General features: G+C 46.1%; 1 protein-coding gene and 1 non-coding gene across 6 annotated transcripts in view; both read left to right on the forward strand.

The window, feature by feature from the left end:
* NCAPD2 (non-SMC condensin I complex subunit D2) overlaps positions 1-16,284 on the forward strand; it is a 29,267-nt gene that overhangs the window by 9,058 nt on the left and 3,925 nt on the right. For all 5 annotated transcript variants that reach the window (XM_047065897.1, XM_047065895.1, XM_047065899.1 and 2 more), the window contains exons 3-23: positions 69-144; positions 410-468; positions 952-1,130; positions 1,441-1,583; positions 3,718-3,845; positions 3,918-4,041; positions 4,215-4,362; positions 5,298-5,495; positions 5,831-5,965; positions 6,063-6,150; positions 6,243-6,423; positions 9,947-10,071; positions 10,442-10,678; positions 10,987-11,161; positions 11,410-11,494; positions 13,571-13,704; positions 14,057-14,189; positions 14,279-14,363; positions 14,440-14,607; positions 14,932-15,101; positions 16,115-16,226. In XM_047065897.1, the coding sequence (XP_046921853.1) occupies positions 69-144; positions 410-468; positions 952-1,130; positions 1,441-1,583; positions 3,718-3,845; positions 3,918-4,041; positions 4,215-4,362; positions 5,298-5,495; positions 5,831-5,965; positions 6,063-6,150; positions 6,243-6,423; positions 9,947-10,071; positions 10,442-10,678; positions 10,987-11,161; positions 11,410-11,494; positions 13,571-13,704; positions 14,057-14,189; positions 14,279-14,363; positions 14,440-14,607; positions 14,932-15,101; positions 16,115-16,226 (2,883 nt within the window). The remainder of the gene's footprint in view (positions 1-68; positions 145-409; positions 469-951; positions 1,131-1,440; positions 1,584-3,717; positions 3,846-3,917; positions 4,042-4,214; positions 4,363-5,297; positions 5,496-5,830; positions 5,966-6,062; positions 6,151-6,242; positions 6,424-9,946; positions 10,072-10,441; positions 10,679-10,986; positions 11,162-11,409; positions 11,495-13,570; positions 13,705-14,056; positions 14,190-14,278; positions 14,364-14,439; positions 14,608-14,931; positions 15,102-16,114; positions 16,227-16,284) is intronic.
* On the forward strand, positions 546-875 carry LOC124502821 (small nucleolar RNA U85). The gene has a single exon (XR_006960069.1). It is a non-coding gene; the product is annotated as a small nucleolar RNA U85 (small nucleolar RNA).

Consider the following 16,284-nt stretch of genomic DNA (forward strand, 5'->3'; position numbering starts at 1 on the left):
TGCCATGAATGGAATTTACCAACAAGGCATCTCCCCTCTGTGTTGACTCGTTTCTTTCATCTTTGTAGCATTTCAGGCTGCCTTCCGAGCTCAGGGGCCCCTGGCAATGCTGGAGCACTTTGATACTGTCTACAGCATTCTACAGTAAGTAGAACGCATCTGGCTGGTGCCGTAAGAACTAGTGGCTGTTTACCTTAACGTTGCATGTTAGTCCTGAAATTCCAAATTATAGGTTCACTGATAAAGGTTCGGGGTGCTGATAATTCTACTAATGAGCATTGACCCCAACTTCACACCAGTTGAGCAATTTCACAGATGTGTTTAAGTCTTAGATTCTTCAGGTTTGATCTGATCTAGAATGGGCTCTGCAGTTTCCTATCTCACCCCCCACACTTTCTTTCCCTCATAGTCACTTTCGAAGTATAGATCCTGGCCTCAAGGAAGATACTCTGGAATTCCTGATGAAAGGTGTTTATGGGTCAGGGGGTAGGGGATGGAAGGTGTTTGTTGTTGTTTGTTTGTTTACTGTTTCCTACATTTTATCAGCCACGTGATGATATCAAGGCTGTGGTGATTCAGTTGGTTTGGCTAAGCCCCGGGGACCTTTGACCTATTAAGGTCTGTAATCTTGGTGGACAATACAGAGTTGTGTGTGTTCGCTGTAAGGGCAGACCAACAAGAAATATTTCCTACTTTTGAACTGCCTCTCTTTAATAGAGGTAGTTCTTCCAGTTGCCAAGGAGAAACTGGGGTAGCTGGCCTGAGAGAGTGGGGACAGGGCGTGTTCAGCGTATTGGGGTCAGGGGTCCCAAAGGACTTGGCTTGTGTTGTGGCCACTGAGAGATGAAACACAGATCTTTGGTAATCTGATGGCTGCTGATGCTGGGTGTTTGGAAGCCAGAGCAGATGAGGAAAGTGAACAAAGCCGACTCCGGACTTTGCCCCTTGCAGTGGTATCCCGTCATTCCCAGGAACTTCCCACTGTCCTGGATGATGCAGCTCTGAGTGTGTCAGATAGGAGCGCCCACCTAAATGCCCTCAAAATGAACTGCTATGCTCTGATACGCCTCGTGGAATCCTTTGAGACCATGAGCAGCCAGACAAGCCTCATGGACCTGGACCTTGGGAAGGTAATTGGAGTTCCTGGCTCACTCAACATGGGGCCTGGGGAGATCAGGGGGTCACTGGGAAAGAAGAGAATCCAACAATTCTGGGAATCCTGTCTGTCCTTTTTTAGGATTTATGAGGAAGTACTCAAAAATATCACAGCATATCCTGCCCTGACAAGGAGCTCTTTTATATTTTACAATTTGTAATACATCTCCTGTGTTAGTTTCTACCTTATCTCAATACTGGACAGTTTGGGCACTCAGACTAGCAGATTTTGACCTGATTTGTCTTCCTTATTTTTCCCTAAATGTATGCATGATCCTTTTTTAGGGGAAGAAAACCCGGGCCAAGGCCGCCCACGGCTTTGACTGGGAAGAAGAGAGGCAACCAATTCTTCAGCTTCTAACGCAGCTGCTCCAGCTGGACATTCGTCACCTGTGGAACCACTCAATAATTGAAGAGGAATTTGTCAGGTCGGTGGTTAAGATGGTCATAGTGAACTGTGAGGAACGAGGGCTGTGTTGCTAGATATGTCTTCTTTCTGAATACTTCATTTCATGCCTCACTTCTGTATGTAAGACATAGAAGTATACTCATAACATAGAATTGTTAGTAAGTAGATAACAAATGTTAGAAACTGCCATGAGTTTCTTATCTTTAATGCCCATTTGCTCATTCATGACATAGTATTTATTGAGAATCTCCTGGCTGCATGGCTGGTATTATTGCAGGCACTAGAAACATAAGTTTCTGCCCTCTTAGAGTTTATATTATAGAGCAGAAGATGATTTTTAAAGTAAGTAAAATACATGGTTTGTTTTATACTTTATGATTGTGGAGAACAATAGAGGAGGGGATGGGGAGTTTGATGGAAGAGAGTTGTGATTTCTTTGAGAAAGAAACAGAGCATGTGGGGGAGGGACAGAGAGAGAGAGAGGGAGAGACAGAATCTGAAGCAGGCTCCAGGCTCAACTGCCAGCACAGAGCTCAATGTAGGGCTCGAACTCACAAGCCATGAGATCATGACCTGAGCTGAAGTTGGGTGCTCAACTGAGCCACCCAGACGCCCCGAGAGTTGTGATCTTAAATCAGCTGTTCTAGCAAGGCCTTTTTGAGGTGGTGACATTTGAGAAAAAACCCAGAGGAGGCCGTATGAGGCACGAGAATATGGAGGAATAAACAAGGGTGAGGAACGGAACAGCAGGTACAAAAACCCTGAGGAAGGCATGTATCTGGCATGTACAGGTGGTAGCAGTGAGGCGAGAGACATGGCAGCTGAGCAGGTGAAGGGGATAGGCTGTGAAATCCCAGAAGCAGTGGGGAGCCAACTGTGCAGATCCTTGGCCATCATGGTGACTTTGCATTTTCTCAGAGTGAGATGGGGCCACTCAAGGGTTCTGAGCAGGGCAGTGACGTGGTCTGACTAGGGCTTTAACAGGATCATCCTGGCTGTTGTGTTGAAACAGACTATGAAAGGAAAGGAAGAAAGCAGGAGACCAATTAGGAGGCTGTTGCAGTAACTTGGGCAAGAGATGATGGTAGCTTAGACCCAAGAGTGGCAGTGGATATGGGGAGAAGTGGATGGACTCTGTACTTTTTTCCCTAAGGTAGAGCTTATAGGATAATCTGACAGAGGTGTATGAAGTTTGAGGGAGAGTTCAGTCAAGGATGACTCACTCAGGGTTTTGACCTGAGCTTTCAGAATAAACATAAAAAGAGGCGGGGGTGGATGCTTGGTTGGCTCAGGGAGCTAAGCAGCTGACTCTTGATTTCGGCTCAGATCATGACCTCACGGTTCGTGAGTTCAAGCTCCACATTGGGCTCTGCATTGACAGCATGGAGCTTGCTTGCAATTCTCTCTCTCTCTCTCTCTCTCTCTCTCTCTCTCTCTCTCTCTCTGCCCTTTCCCTGCTTCCTCTTTCTCTTTCTTCTCTCAAATAAATAAACTTTTTTAAAATGCTTAAAAAAAAGAGAGAGTTCAAAGTTTGAATACAAAGAGAGGATACAAAGATTGAGGTCCTTATCAGACATCCAAGCAATGTTGTCTGATTCCGATGTTGAATGTGCAAGTCTGGAGCACGAGAGGGAGGTCTGAGATAGGGTACCCATTTGGGCAGTCAGTGTATTTATATAAATGGTATTTATGCGCCAAGTCTGAGATTACCAAATCAGTAAGCATAGCTAGAGAGCAGAAATCCTTACTGTACTCTGGGGAAGGGAGTCTGGCATCTGGGAAGCCACATGAAGTGTGTTTCCAGGAGAAATGTGGTCAGCTGCATCCAGTGCACCTAAAAGGTCAACCAAGATAAGAACTGAATTAACCATGATGTTTAACCATGGGAAGTCATTGGTCACTTTCTCCTACCCTTTATCATCTATTTGGGTTCTGTATAAGTATAACTGGTTGAAGGTTGGTAATCTTGAAGGACAGAGCACCTATCTAGAGTCGGCAAAGCAAAGCACCTTGGTGTAGACGGTGATCAAAAGAATGAAGAAAGCTAGAAGACCCTGACTTTGGGGCAGGAGAAGGAGAATGGAAGCGGCAGGGCCCCAGTATAGATGAATCCACACAGCTGACTTCATCATCTCCCTCCCTCCTTTTCTCAGTTTGGTTACTGGCTGCTGCTACCGCCTCCTGGAGAACCCCACCATTAGTCACCAGAAGAACCGCCCCACCCGGGAAGCTATAACACGCCTGCTTGGTGTCGCCTTGACACGTTATAATCATATGCTCAGTAAGTTAGCCCTCTGCCTTGCCCCGCGGTTTCCATTTTGCCCGTAATTTCTCACGTGTAGTATTTCCACAGGTGCCACTGTGAAGATCATCCAGATGCTGCAGCACTTTGAACACCTGGCACCGGTACTGGTGGCGGCTGTGAGTCTGTGGGCAACTGATTATGGAATGAAGAGCATCGTGGGAGAGATTGTAAGGTGACTCTTGTCTAAGTTTCTGATTCTCATCTCCCTCAGGGGGAAGATAAAAGAAAGATTAGAAATGCGTTCTCTGTACATACTAGGTTTCTTTAGATTTTAGATACCTGACTTCCCTTCCCTTACTGGGAACTGAATTATCTTGCTGTGGCTGTGCTTTCTTTCCTGCACAGAGAGATTGGACAGAAGTGTCCCCAGGAGCTGAGTCGGGACCCCTCAGGGGCAAAGGGCTTTGCAGCTTTTCTGACAGAACTAGCAGAACACATCCCAGCCATCCTGATGTCCAGCATGTGCATTTTGCTGGATCATCTGGATGGAGAGGTAAGTGGTCCCCTGGGAATCTCAGGTTCTTCTGGGAATTTTAAGGCTGTTTCTTATAACAAGAAGATGGCTTTCCCGTGAAGTCAAGGTGTCTAAGCATAACTTGGTGGCAGTTTCTTCCTACAGAGAAGCAGATAGAGTTTATTGACTAAAGAGCCATTTGTTAATCTCCATTTCAGTATCAACCGGTTTTATCCACGCCTGGTAAGGGGATGGCAATTCCATGCCTTAGGTCTAGTGAGAGTCACTCGGCCATCGTTCTGAGTCCCTTCCATTCATCAGGATGAAGCTCCTTCCATTCTTCCTACCATAGAGCTTGCCTGCACTCTCCGAACAGTGCCACTCTCAATTCTTCCTGCCTGGCTGCCTCCTGCACTGATGCAGGGCATCCCGGGTCAATGTCAAGGACAAAGATAGTCTCCTAGGTCATCTAGTGTATTATAACTTCTTGTGCAAGACTCCATTCTCTGGCTCTTGGCCTGGTAAAAACCCCAACCCCTGTTCCTCACATTCTGCAGTGGACTTGCATGGCACCCTAGGGCTGACTTGTGCTTCTCTGTGTTTCATTCTTTTGTCAGTAAAATGCAAGAAGGAGTGGGAGGGAAGGGGGTGTTTTATTAGGATGGATCAAAGGCTTTGAAGCTTCAGATGAAAGGTAGAAATTAATGCTTTTTAAACGTGTACAGATGTGATGAGCCTTATGGGGAAAAAATGGGGGTTCTTGTTTATTTTGTCCCTATATTCTCAAGCAGACAAGGCCCCTTCCATTGATCTCAGGAGTGGATACCTAGGCAACTGACCAGAGAAAGTCAGAGTGAAGCAAGCTTACCCTTAAGGCCTCACCTCTTCCTTGTGCCTGGACAGGCCCAAGAGTTTGGGGAAGGGAGAGTTAGCATTGGAGTGAGGAGCCTCAGACCAGACCACTTCTCCCGTAGAGTTACATGATGCGTAATGCTGTGCTGGCAGCTATGGCGGAGATGGTCCTGCAGGTTCTGAATGGTGATCAGCTGGAGGAAGCAGCCCGAGACACCAGAGACCAGTTCTTGGACACCTTGCAAGCCCATGGCCACGACGTCAACTCCTTTGTGCGGAGCCGTGTTTTGCAGCTCTTTACCCGAATCGTCCAGCAGAAGGTGAATAGCCTTCTTCATGATAAAGACATAACAGTATTCTGTAGACAGGCTGGAGAAAAGAGGAATCCCGTGTCCCACAGAAGAGTCTAGAATTCATATTCTTACTACCAGTAATAAAGGTCTTCCTCTACCAAGGACAAGGATGCCTGGCTCCATTTAAGGACTATACTGTGTCTTAACCACGACAAAGAGTAACTATTTTATATCCCATAGAAAAGTTTCTTTAGAGTGAGTAGGTAGCTCACATACAGTGTACTTCAAGAACATTTTGAGTATGATGAACAGAATGGATGATGTGGTACGTGAGCTCATTCTTCTCTTCCTACCCCACATAGGCTCTCCCCTTGACACGTTTCCAAGCAGTGGTGGCCCTAGCAGTGGGACGTCTGGCAGACAAGTCAGTGCTAGTATGTAAAAATGCCATTCAGCTGCTGGCCAGTTTTCTTGCCAATAATCCCTTTTCCTGCAAGGTAAGTAGGCTTGATCTACCCAAAAGAGAAAGAATAAATGGAAACAGGAATGAAATTATGTGACTTAATGACCCTGATATTCATTTTACCTTGGTAGCTTAGTGACACTGACCTTGCTGGACCACTGCAGAAGGAAACCGAGAAATTACAAGAGATGAGGGCCCAGAGGCGAACTGCAGCTGCTTGTAAGTAGTTACTGTGTAGGAATCCTCACCCTAGACATCCTGTTCCCTGCCATCAGAAACTCCAAGAGTCTAAGTGAGACTTTCTCATTCAGCTGCAGTGCTGGACCCAGAGGAGGAGTGGGAAGCCATGCTGCCAGAGTTGAGGTCTACCCTGCAGCAGCTGCTAAAGCTTCCCCAGGAAGAAGAGGAGATTCCTGTGGTGATTGCTAGTACAGAGACCACCGAAGACGTGAAAGAACGCATCCATCAGTTGCTTGCCAAGGCTAGTTACAAGTATGTGAAAGAGTGAGCTTTTCTCTAATGATCTTTTTAGGTTTAGAGTTAACTTATTTATGTGTGTATGTATGTATGTATGTATTTATTTTTATTAAGTTTATTTACTTATTTTGAGAGACAGCGTGGGCCAGGAAGGGGGAAAGAATAAGGGAGGGAGGTAGAGAGAACCCCAAGCAGGCTCCGCACTGTCAGCACAGAACCTGACGCGGGGCTCCATTTCACAGACCGTGAGATCATGACCTGAACCAAAACTGAGTTGGATGCTTAACTGACTGAGCTACCCAGGCACCCCCATTGGTTTTTTTGTTTTGTTTTGCTTTTTTTAATGTTTTACCTATATTTGAGGGAGAGGGAGACATAGAACCTGAAGCCGGCTCTAGTCTCTGTGTCGTCAGCACAGACCCCTGTGCAGAGCCCAGACTCACAAACTGTGAGATCATGACCTAAGCCAAAATCGGATGCCCAACGGACTGGGCCACCCAGGTGCCCCTAGAGTTAGTTAACTTTTTTTGTGTGTGTTTATTTATTTATTTTGAGAGAGTGTGTGTGTGAGCACAAGGGAGGAGCAGAGAGAGGGAGAGAGAGAATCCCAACCAGGCTGTGCACTGTCAGCGCAGAGCCCAACATGGAGCTCGAACTCAAAACGTGAGATCATGACCTAAGCTGAAACCAAGAATTGGACGCTTAACTGACTGAGCCACCTGGCGCCTCTAGAGTTAACTTTTGAGGAACAGTATTTCTTTAAAAGGAACTGCACTTGGGACAGCTGGGTGGCTTAGTCAGTTAAGCGTCTGATTGTCAATTTTAGCTCACATCATGATCTTAAAGTTTGTGAGATGAAGCCCCACATTGAGGTCTGTTTTGACAGCATGGGATTCTCTCTCTCTCACTCTCTGCCCCTCTCACCCTCTCACTTGTGTGCGCATGCGCTCGCTCTCTCTCAGAAAGAAAGAAAGAAAGAAAGAAAGAAAAAGAAAAAAAGAAATCTTTTTAAAAGTCTTTAAAAAAACATCAGGGCACCTGGGTGGCTCAGTTGGTTAAGCGTCCAGCTTCTGCTCAGGTCATGATCTTGTGGTTCATGAGTTCAAGCCCCACATCCAGCTCTCTGCTGTCAGCTCAGGGCCTGCTTCGGATCCTCTGTCCCTCCCCTGCTCACTTTCTCTCTCTCTCTCTCTCTCTCTCTCTCTCAAAAATAATAAAAGTCTTTAAAAAGTAAATAGGAGCACCTGGGTGGGACAGTCGGTTAAACATCTGACTCTTGATCTCAGCTTAGGTCATGATTTCACAGTTTATGAGTTCGAGCCCAGTGTCAGGCTCTGCGCTGATGCTGTGGAGCCTGCTTTGGATCGGTCTCCTTCTCTCTGGACCTCCCTTGCTTGTATGCTTGCTCTTGCTCTCTCTCTGTCTCTCTCTCTCAAAATAAATTAAAAAAATTTTTGTTTAAATAAATGAAATGAACTGTACTTGGGGTATGCTGCCACCAAGTGATGGTAGGTGTTTTCATTATAATAATGGCCTGAACACCAGATTTATGCCAAAGGCACAGTCCACAATTAAGCATGCTTTTCTACTTTTACAAATGTTTAAAGAACCATGAAAACAGCTAAATGTAAATAATATTATAATTAAATATGCAAAAGTTCTCCATTTGAAGAAGAAAGCCTGTAAGTATAATTCTAGTTGTATAATCTTAAATAAGTTGCTTAAATTTCCTTGGCCTCAGTTTCATTATTTGTAAAATAAGAAATTGATTAGGGGCGCCCAGCTGGTTCATTCAGTAGAGCATGCAACTCTTGATCTCAGGGTCGTGAGTTCAAGCCCCACATTGGGCGTAGAGCTTACTTTAAAAAGAAACAAACAAACAAAAAAACCTTTAAAAAAATAAAAGCCTTTAAAAAAAGCAATTGATTAGATCATGTGGTCTCTAATTTCTTTCTACTACATCCTGTGAGCTAATAAATAATATTAAACTCCGTTAATCCTACTTTAATCTTGAAATCAGCCTCATTGTTAATCCTGACCTTGGAGAACAGATTTCTCCCAGTGTTTTTGTGACTCTAGAACTTCAGGGCAGCTAGCAACAAAAGCCCTTCTAGCTATCAGCAGGTCTCCTTAAACCTCAGCCACAAGTTACTGATTTATTTCCTACCTAATTAGGCTGTTCAGAAAAGACTGAATGGAAGGTGGCTAGTTTGCTCTCCCTTATGTCTCTCTGGTGTCTTTATTTACTTTGCTAAGGTGTAAAGAGGTACTGTAATTTTATAACTGCTTCTTCTGCCTCCAACCATATTAGTATTTTCTCCTGTCAGTTAAAATAAAGATTTCTTCTCATGTTAAAGATGTCCCCTCCTCCTTCAGAAAACCTCAGCAGTCAGTGCTGGGTTATGGTCTTAATAACTGAGGTATTTGATGCCAGTTAAATGTGTGTTAGAACAAAACTTCTTTTAAAAACTTTTTAACAGTTTAATAATAGTATTTTTTAGAACAGAAAATTACATTAAAAAATGAGCCTGGCTGGCTCAGTCAGTATTGCATGCGACTCTTACTTAAACCCAGGGTTGTGAGTTCAAGCCCCGCATTGGGTGTAGAGATTACTTAAAAATCTTTTTTTTTTTAAATTAGTACATTCACACGGTACAAAATTTTAAATTATAACAAGGACATGCATTGTAAAGTCCCTTCCAAACCTATTTCCTAGCTACTTAGATTCATTTCCTACAAGGAAGCAACATTCCGAGTTTATCGCACACCCTTCTAGGGATAACAAAGACGTATAGTGTAACATATGTTCTTTTCCTTCCCTTCTTACACAAATGGTAGAATTTTCTACCCACTGATCTACCACCTTGCTTTTTTTCACTTAACAACATACTGCAATGTTTTTAATATTTATACATGAATAGCTGCCTCATTCTTTTTTATGCTAACATTGACTCCCATTGTATGGATGTCCCATAAATTAATCAGTTATTGAACACTTACTTTTTCTAAACTTTGACTTAGCAAAGTTTTTAAGTAGATGTTTGGAGTAGGTTTGTGACCTTTAAATTTGAAAAGTCTTATTTGAGTTTCTTTGAAGACTATGTAGTAAAGCCTTGTCACTTCAAAAATGGGAAAGTGTTTTGAGCTCCACCCTTGTAGGTGCTTCTCAACTTTTTTTTTTTTTAATGTTTTTATTTTTAAGAGAGAGGGTGAGACAGAGTACTAGCAGGGGAGGGGCAGAGAGAGAGGGAGACACAGAATCCAAAGCAGGCTCCAGGCTCTGAGCTCTCACCACAGAGCCTGACTTGGGGCTCAAACCCATGAACCGTGAGATCATGACCTGAGCTGAAGTCAGATGCTTAACCAACTGAGCCACCCAGGTGCCCCACTTCTCAAGTTTTTAAGCATGAGAAGTGTTCCTTTTCTTTGGGGTAGTAAGTCTAGGTTCTCGATGTAATCATGAGGTAGGCTGCATTACAGAAGGCTGCAGTGACACTCCCGTGGGTGCCAAGTTGGTGACCGGTGGATGTTCTTCCAGGCAGGCCATCATTCTCACTCGAGAAGCCATAGGCCACTTCCAGGAGTCTGAGCCTTTCAGTCATGTGGACCCAGAGGAGTCAGAGGAGACCAGGTTCCTGAATCTCTTGGGGACTATCTTCAAAGGTATTTCTTTTCCTTCTTCAGTTAGCAAACAAAACATTTCAATTAGTATCGATGGGCTATTTACTTTATGCCAGACACTGGCCTGGGAGTGCCAGGAGGCACTGTGCCACAGCAGTCCAGAGGAGATTTGGCAGTGCCCTGGAATGGATACAGCCCATGGACCTAAGATTGATAGTCATATGGCGTGAAATGGTATTTCCAAACCATAGAGGATGTTCGGAATTTTTTGAGAAATGAACCAAGACATTTTAGAGTAGGTTCTAAGTGTATACCCTCCCATTGTGGAAAGAACTATCCGGGGATGTTGTAGCCGATAGATTTCCCCATACACCTTCGAGCAATAACCATCCTAGAATTCTCTAACTTCTAGGCCCGGCAGCTTCCACACAGGAGAATGCCCAGGGTTCTGCAGGGAACATGGGCCCAGGACAGACAGACAGTAAAGACAAGCCCAGTGTGTCAGAGCCCGTGAAATCCAGGGAAAGCGATGAGCTGGTGAAGCAGGAGATGCTGGTGCAGTATCTGCAGGACGCCTACAGCTTCTCTCTGAAGATTACAGAGGCCATTAGCATCATCAGCAAGATGATGTATGAAAACACAACTACAGGTGTGCCAGCATCCCTCTCTGTAAGGACTGTGTCTTGGGGTTGGAAAAACCAGTCTTGCCTGTATTTTATTGATAACGGTCTGCTCCTTCAAAAGGCAAGGATTCTTTATTTCCGTTTGCTTTGTCTAGCTCTGTGGAGCAGACGTGGTATGCATAGGGTATTTCACGACAGGGCCATCTAGGATGATATTCTTGGGGGAAATGGAAGAAGCTTCCACTTGCATGTTGCTACAGTAGGAAAGGTTCTATCTCTAAGTATTGGGGGAATTTTGCCAAGCAGATGGGTGACATTTCTGTCTCTCCCTCAGTGGTGCAGGAGGTGATTGAATTCTTTGTGATGGTGTTCCAATTTGGGGTACCTCAGGCCCTGTTCGGGGTGCGCCGCATGCTCCCTCTCATCTGGTCTAAGGAGCCTGGCATCCGGGAGGCTGTGCTTAATGCCTACCGCCAGCTTTACCTCAGCCCCAGAGGGGACTCTGCCAGGTATATGTGGTACCTTTGCCTCTGCCAGCTTTAACAGGGTCAGCTTCTCAGGGGACGTTTGCAGTCTCCTACAGGAATGGCAGGGGGCGGGGGCATCCTTCTTGAGGAGTCCTGAATCTAATGGGGCTCAGGGCGGGGCTGGACTTCAGTAAAGTCATCTGACACTGTGGTGGGATAGTCCTAATCACCTGTTTGCCAGGTTTAACTTGCCAGTTTTTAATGACCTCTGCTCTCTGCTATTCCCACAGAGCCAAAGCCCAGACTTTGATTCAGAACCTCTCTTTGCTACTAGTGGATGCCTCAGTTGGGACTATCCAGTGTCTTGAGGAAATTGTAAGTCTCTTTCTTTCCTTTCCTTACTTTCCTTCCTTCATTCCTTTCTTCCCTTCTTTTCTTTTCCTTTTCCTTCCTTTCTTTCTCTTTCTTTCTTCTCTTTCTTTCTTTCTTTCTTATTTGTTTGTTTGTTTGTTTGTTTATGTAATCTCTGCAGCCAATGTGGGACTCAAACTCATGACCCTGAGATCAAAAATCACATGCTCTTCTGACCAAGCCAGCCAGGCACCCCCTTACTTCTATTTTCTTTATTCATTCAACAAGTATTAGTGATTACTATGTACGTGTTCAGCAGTTTACTCAGCCCCACAAAGTATAAGATTGTTTTCAAGTTCCCAACTTAAAAGGAACCAACAGTATAGTGGGTAGCCAAAAAACATAAAACAGTTATAGAATGATGTGGCACATAGGTAATTCAGTGCCAAAAAAATGTGGCACAGGTAATGGTTATAGCAGCAATGGTGATAGGGTAACACTAATGACATGCCAGGGACTGTTCTTAGCAGTTTGCTCATATGAACTTGTGTAACCCTCACAACAACCCAGTGAGGTAATACTGTTAGTGTACATTTTACAGTGAGAAGCTTAAGACACTGAGAGGTTAAGGAACTTGGCTAATCACAGCTGGTTGGTGGCAGAGACTCAGGCAATAAGAGCTCCAGAAAACATACTCGTACCTTGTACGTTACCCTGACGAGTCCTGAGTGGGCAAGAGAGCAGTATGAGGTAGAACAGTCAAGGAAAGCTTCCTGGAGGTGGTAGGACTTAAACAGGGTCTTGATGAGTAGGATGTAGAGAGAGAAAGGAGGGAGCATGTAGATGGAAAGCCAATTAAGAGCACAGAAAGTTGTGGCATGAAAAAGATCACGTTCTGGCTGGAAACTGTTATCTGCAAAAGATAGTAAAGTGGGAGTGTAGGTTGGAACTGAATTGTAAAGGTCCCTGAATGCCTTTCACAAGTCCAGGACTTTCACCTTGTTGGCCAACATTGTAGTGAGGTGGACCTGCTTTTGAAGTACAAGTATTTGGGTTGTGGAGACAGGTGGAGGTGGTGCTGACCACCAGCTTCCACCAGGTGGAGCACTACCGCCAGCCACATTTTTCTCTTGGGGAGAAAAGGAGCCTGGTGGCAGCCGCTGGGCTGAAATGTCAGGCTAGCTCTCCTGGTCCAGAGCCCCTACTATAGGCAAAGGAGAGTTTTGTTTCTTTTTTTTTTTTATGTTTATTTATTTTTGAGAGAGAGACAGAGCGTGAGTGGGGGAGGGGCAGAGAGAGAGGGAGACACAGAATCTATCTGAAGCAGACTCCAGGCTCTGAGCTGTCAGCACACAGCCTGATGCAGGTCTTGAACTCACGAACTGCAGGATCATGACCTGAGCCAGAATCGGACACTTATCAGACTGAGCCACCCAAGTGCTCCAAAGGAGAGCTATTTCTAAATGATGAGCAGAGGTGTGGCGTGATGAAGAAGATGTTTGGGAGACTGGTCCAACAGGAGCATACAGGTTGGTTGGAGAGGACGCTAGAGACGAGGTCTACGCACCTTCTGTAAATGTGCAGCATCAAAGGACTAGACTCGGGCTGGGAGGAAAAGCTGTGGACTTGCACTTAATGGAAGATAGATTATAAAGGAAAAATGGATAGGATTAAGTGGGGAAGAAATTAGCTGACTGTGAAGTGTTAAGCATATGTGATTGAGAATGTTGGTACCCTGGGCAAAATGAAAAGGCAAGGAAGGATGGAGTCTTCTGCTTTAGACATGTTGAGTTGTGGTCACAGCAACAACAGCTACTAGAAATCCCCGGAATGTAGTCAGAGCCATGGACTCACACAGACTTCAATATGTCATCTTAATAAATGTAGTTTTGAAGGCATGAAGGTAGAAAAGTGACAGAGGTGCAAGTACCTCCCCAAACCCCAACTTTACATTTCGAGCCTCCTTCTTCCTTTTCCATCCCTAAGTATTGCTTTTACCCACTTCGGGCTCTCAACGTTCTCTTCAGAGAAGCAGACCAAGGATTGGGGGGGGCGGGGGTTGTTATTTTTTGGCCTGAGCCCTTTCTCTTTTCTATTCAGCTCTGTGAGTTTGTGCAGAAGGATGAATTGAAACCGGCAGTGACCCAGCTGCTGTGGGAGCGGGCGACCGAGAAGGTCCCCTGCTCTCCTCTGGAGCGCTGTTCCTCTGTCATGCTTCTTGGGATGATGGCACGGTGAGGCTCAGATCCAGACAGACGCTAGGAATAAGAGGGAAAGGGAAGGTTCTGAGAAAGCTCCCTTTCCTTCAATAACAGCAGTCACGCCCAGCCAAGCTGTGTGCGTGAGTCGGCTACCTAAGTGAAAAATAAAATAGTAGCAGCGCCCTCCTCTGCACCCCGTGCAGCAGAAATAACGGGATTTGGTACAGCAAGAGGGATTCTGAGGGGCCAGCCCCATGTCAGAGCCTCTGCTGTCTGCTCCAGGGCTCTAGCCTTGCACTGAGTGCTGTTACCTACCCCGCTTGGCATTTTCCCCCACAGAGTCCTGTCCTTGACTAGCTTTGACTGTGTGGTTTCCTTCCTCTAGAGGAAAACCAGAAATCGTGGGAAGCAACTTAGACACACTGGTGAGCATAGGACTAGATGAGAAGTTTCCACAGGACTACAGGTTGGCCCAGCAGGTGTGCCATGCCATTGCCAACATCTCTGACAGGAGAAAGGTACATGGGGTCTCCAGACCAAGGAGAGTGGCCATCCTCTTACACACTCTCAACACATACCCACCTTTTGTCTTTCCTGTTCTCGACAGCCTTCTCTGAGCAAACGTCACCCTCCCTTCCGGCTGCCTCAGCAACATAGGTTGTTTGAGCGACTGCAAGAGGTGGTCACAAAAGGTGAGCTATCGTGAAGGCCTCGGGTAGAATGGAGTCCTTTGTCTGCAGTGGGTGACTTCTCCCTTCTCCTCCACAGGCTTTGTCCACCCAGACCCACTCTGGATCCCATTCAAAGAGGTGGCAGTGACCCTCATTTACCAGCTGGCAGAGGGCCCTGAGGTGATCTGTGCCCAGATATTGCAGGGCTGTGCAAAGCAGGCCCTGGAGAAGCTGGGGGAGAAGAGCGCCACCCAGGAGGTCCCGAGTAAGTAGGCAAGAGGGTCCCCCGTGGGCAGCAGCCAGAGTCTACTGCTTTCCTTGTCGAGCCAGTAGCCACTGCCAGCACTGCTTCCTACAGCAGCCCCTGACCCTCCGCAGACCACACTGTCTCACTTCTGTCACTCAGACTGGGCCAGTCACCGCCACCATCCCCGTCCCTCCCCGCCCACCCTCCCCCGTCTCCATCTCTCTCTTCTGCGCCAGCTTGTGTATGGCACATGAGCAAGAGGTAGAGCCATCAACACAGAATGCAGGGTCCTGTGAGATTTAATTTTGTCTCTTTCTCCCTGCTTTCCCTCTCCTCCTCCAGAGGACACCCCCATGCTCCCCACTTTCCTGTTGATGAACCTGCTGTCCCTGGCTGGAGATGTGGCTCTGCAGCAGCTGGTGCACTTGGAACAGGCAGTGAGCGGGGAGCTCTGTCGGCGCCGGGTTCTTCGGGAAGAGCAGGAGCAGAAGACTAAGGATCCGAAGGAGAAGGTGAATGAAGTGCCTGCGTGTTTGGGTTTGTGTCCCAAGCATTTCCCGGATTTATTTCCTGACTGTGGGTCACTCACGTTTCCTTCTGGGAACCTCTGCTTTTCTACTGTTAAATGAGGAAGACACCCTGCCTCCTTGCTGCTGTTACTGGGAAAGGTTAGTGAGAACAAAGATGGAGCAGTCTGTTGGTGACCACCCAGGAAGGAAAGTTTTAGGGAAACAGAGCGTTGAGTTAGGGACCTCAGCATGAAATCTAGGCTCCCCCTCAGGCACTGCTTGTTAGAATAAGCACACACGCACCCCCTTTCCCATCAGCCGTGGTTGCTGGGCCTGCCACCTTATGGGGACCTTGTGTTCTTTCCACTAGAGGCAGTGGTGTCTTGCAGACAAATAAGACACAGAGTATCTTGCAGCAGTGGAATTAGGTCTGACCTCTGTGACCTTGAACCATTGTCCCCATGATCCGTTTATTGATTGTATGCAGCAAATGACGTGCTTCTGTGAGGATGAGTTCAGAGATGTAGGAATATGCTTTAGCAACTTGAAAATAATGCTGCTTGTTCCACTTTGAATTTGCCAGTTCACATTTGGCAACTTAGAAGTAAAACTACAGAGTCCTAGTTCTTTTCCTGTTTAATTAAGGTGTGCTTCCTCTTTATAGACACATTTGACCGCTGTAGGAATGGTTTTACAGAACTTGCCTTTCCCCAGACACATTCCTGCAAAATGAAAGACAGGCTGGAGTTAAAAATGCTGTTTTGGGGGCATCTGGGTGGCTCAGTCAGTTAAGCATCCTATGTCAGCTTAGGTCATGATCTCACGGTTCATGGGTTCGAGCCCTGAATCAGGCTGTGTGCTGACAGCTCAGAGCCTGGAGCCTGCTTCAGATTCTGTGTATCCCTTGCTTTCTGCCCCTCCCCTGCTCATGCTGTCTCTCTTAAAAATAAAATATTAAAAATTTTTAAAAAATGCTGTCTTGGATGAGCCATGATCCCTGGTTTCTTCCCCATTAGAACACAAGCTCTGACACCACCATAGAGGAGGAGATGGGGCTGGCGGGCGCTGCCGCTGATGATCCAGAGGCAGAACTCATCCGCAGCATCTGTGAGAAGGAGCTGTTAGATGGTAAGAAGAATTGCTGAGGGACCTGCTCCCCGGCTGAGATAACCTGTCCCAGACCTAG

The sequence above is a fragment of the Lynx rufus genome, unplaced genomic scaffold (assembly GCF_022079265.1).
Source record: "Lynx rufus isolate CCGP_SWC_20201006 ecotype Redwood Valley unplaced genomic scaffold, mLynRuf1.p SCAF_7, whole genome shotgun sequence".
In the NCBI taxonomy this organism is placed as follows: Eukaryota; Metazoa; Chordata; class Mammalia; order Carnivora; family Felidae; genus Lynx; species Lynx rufus.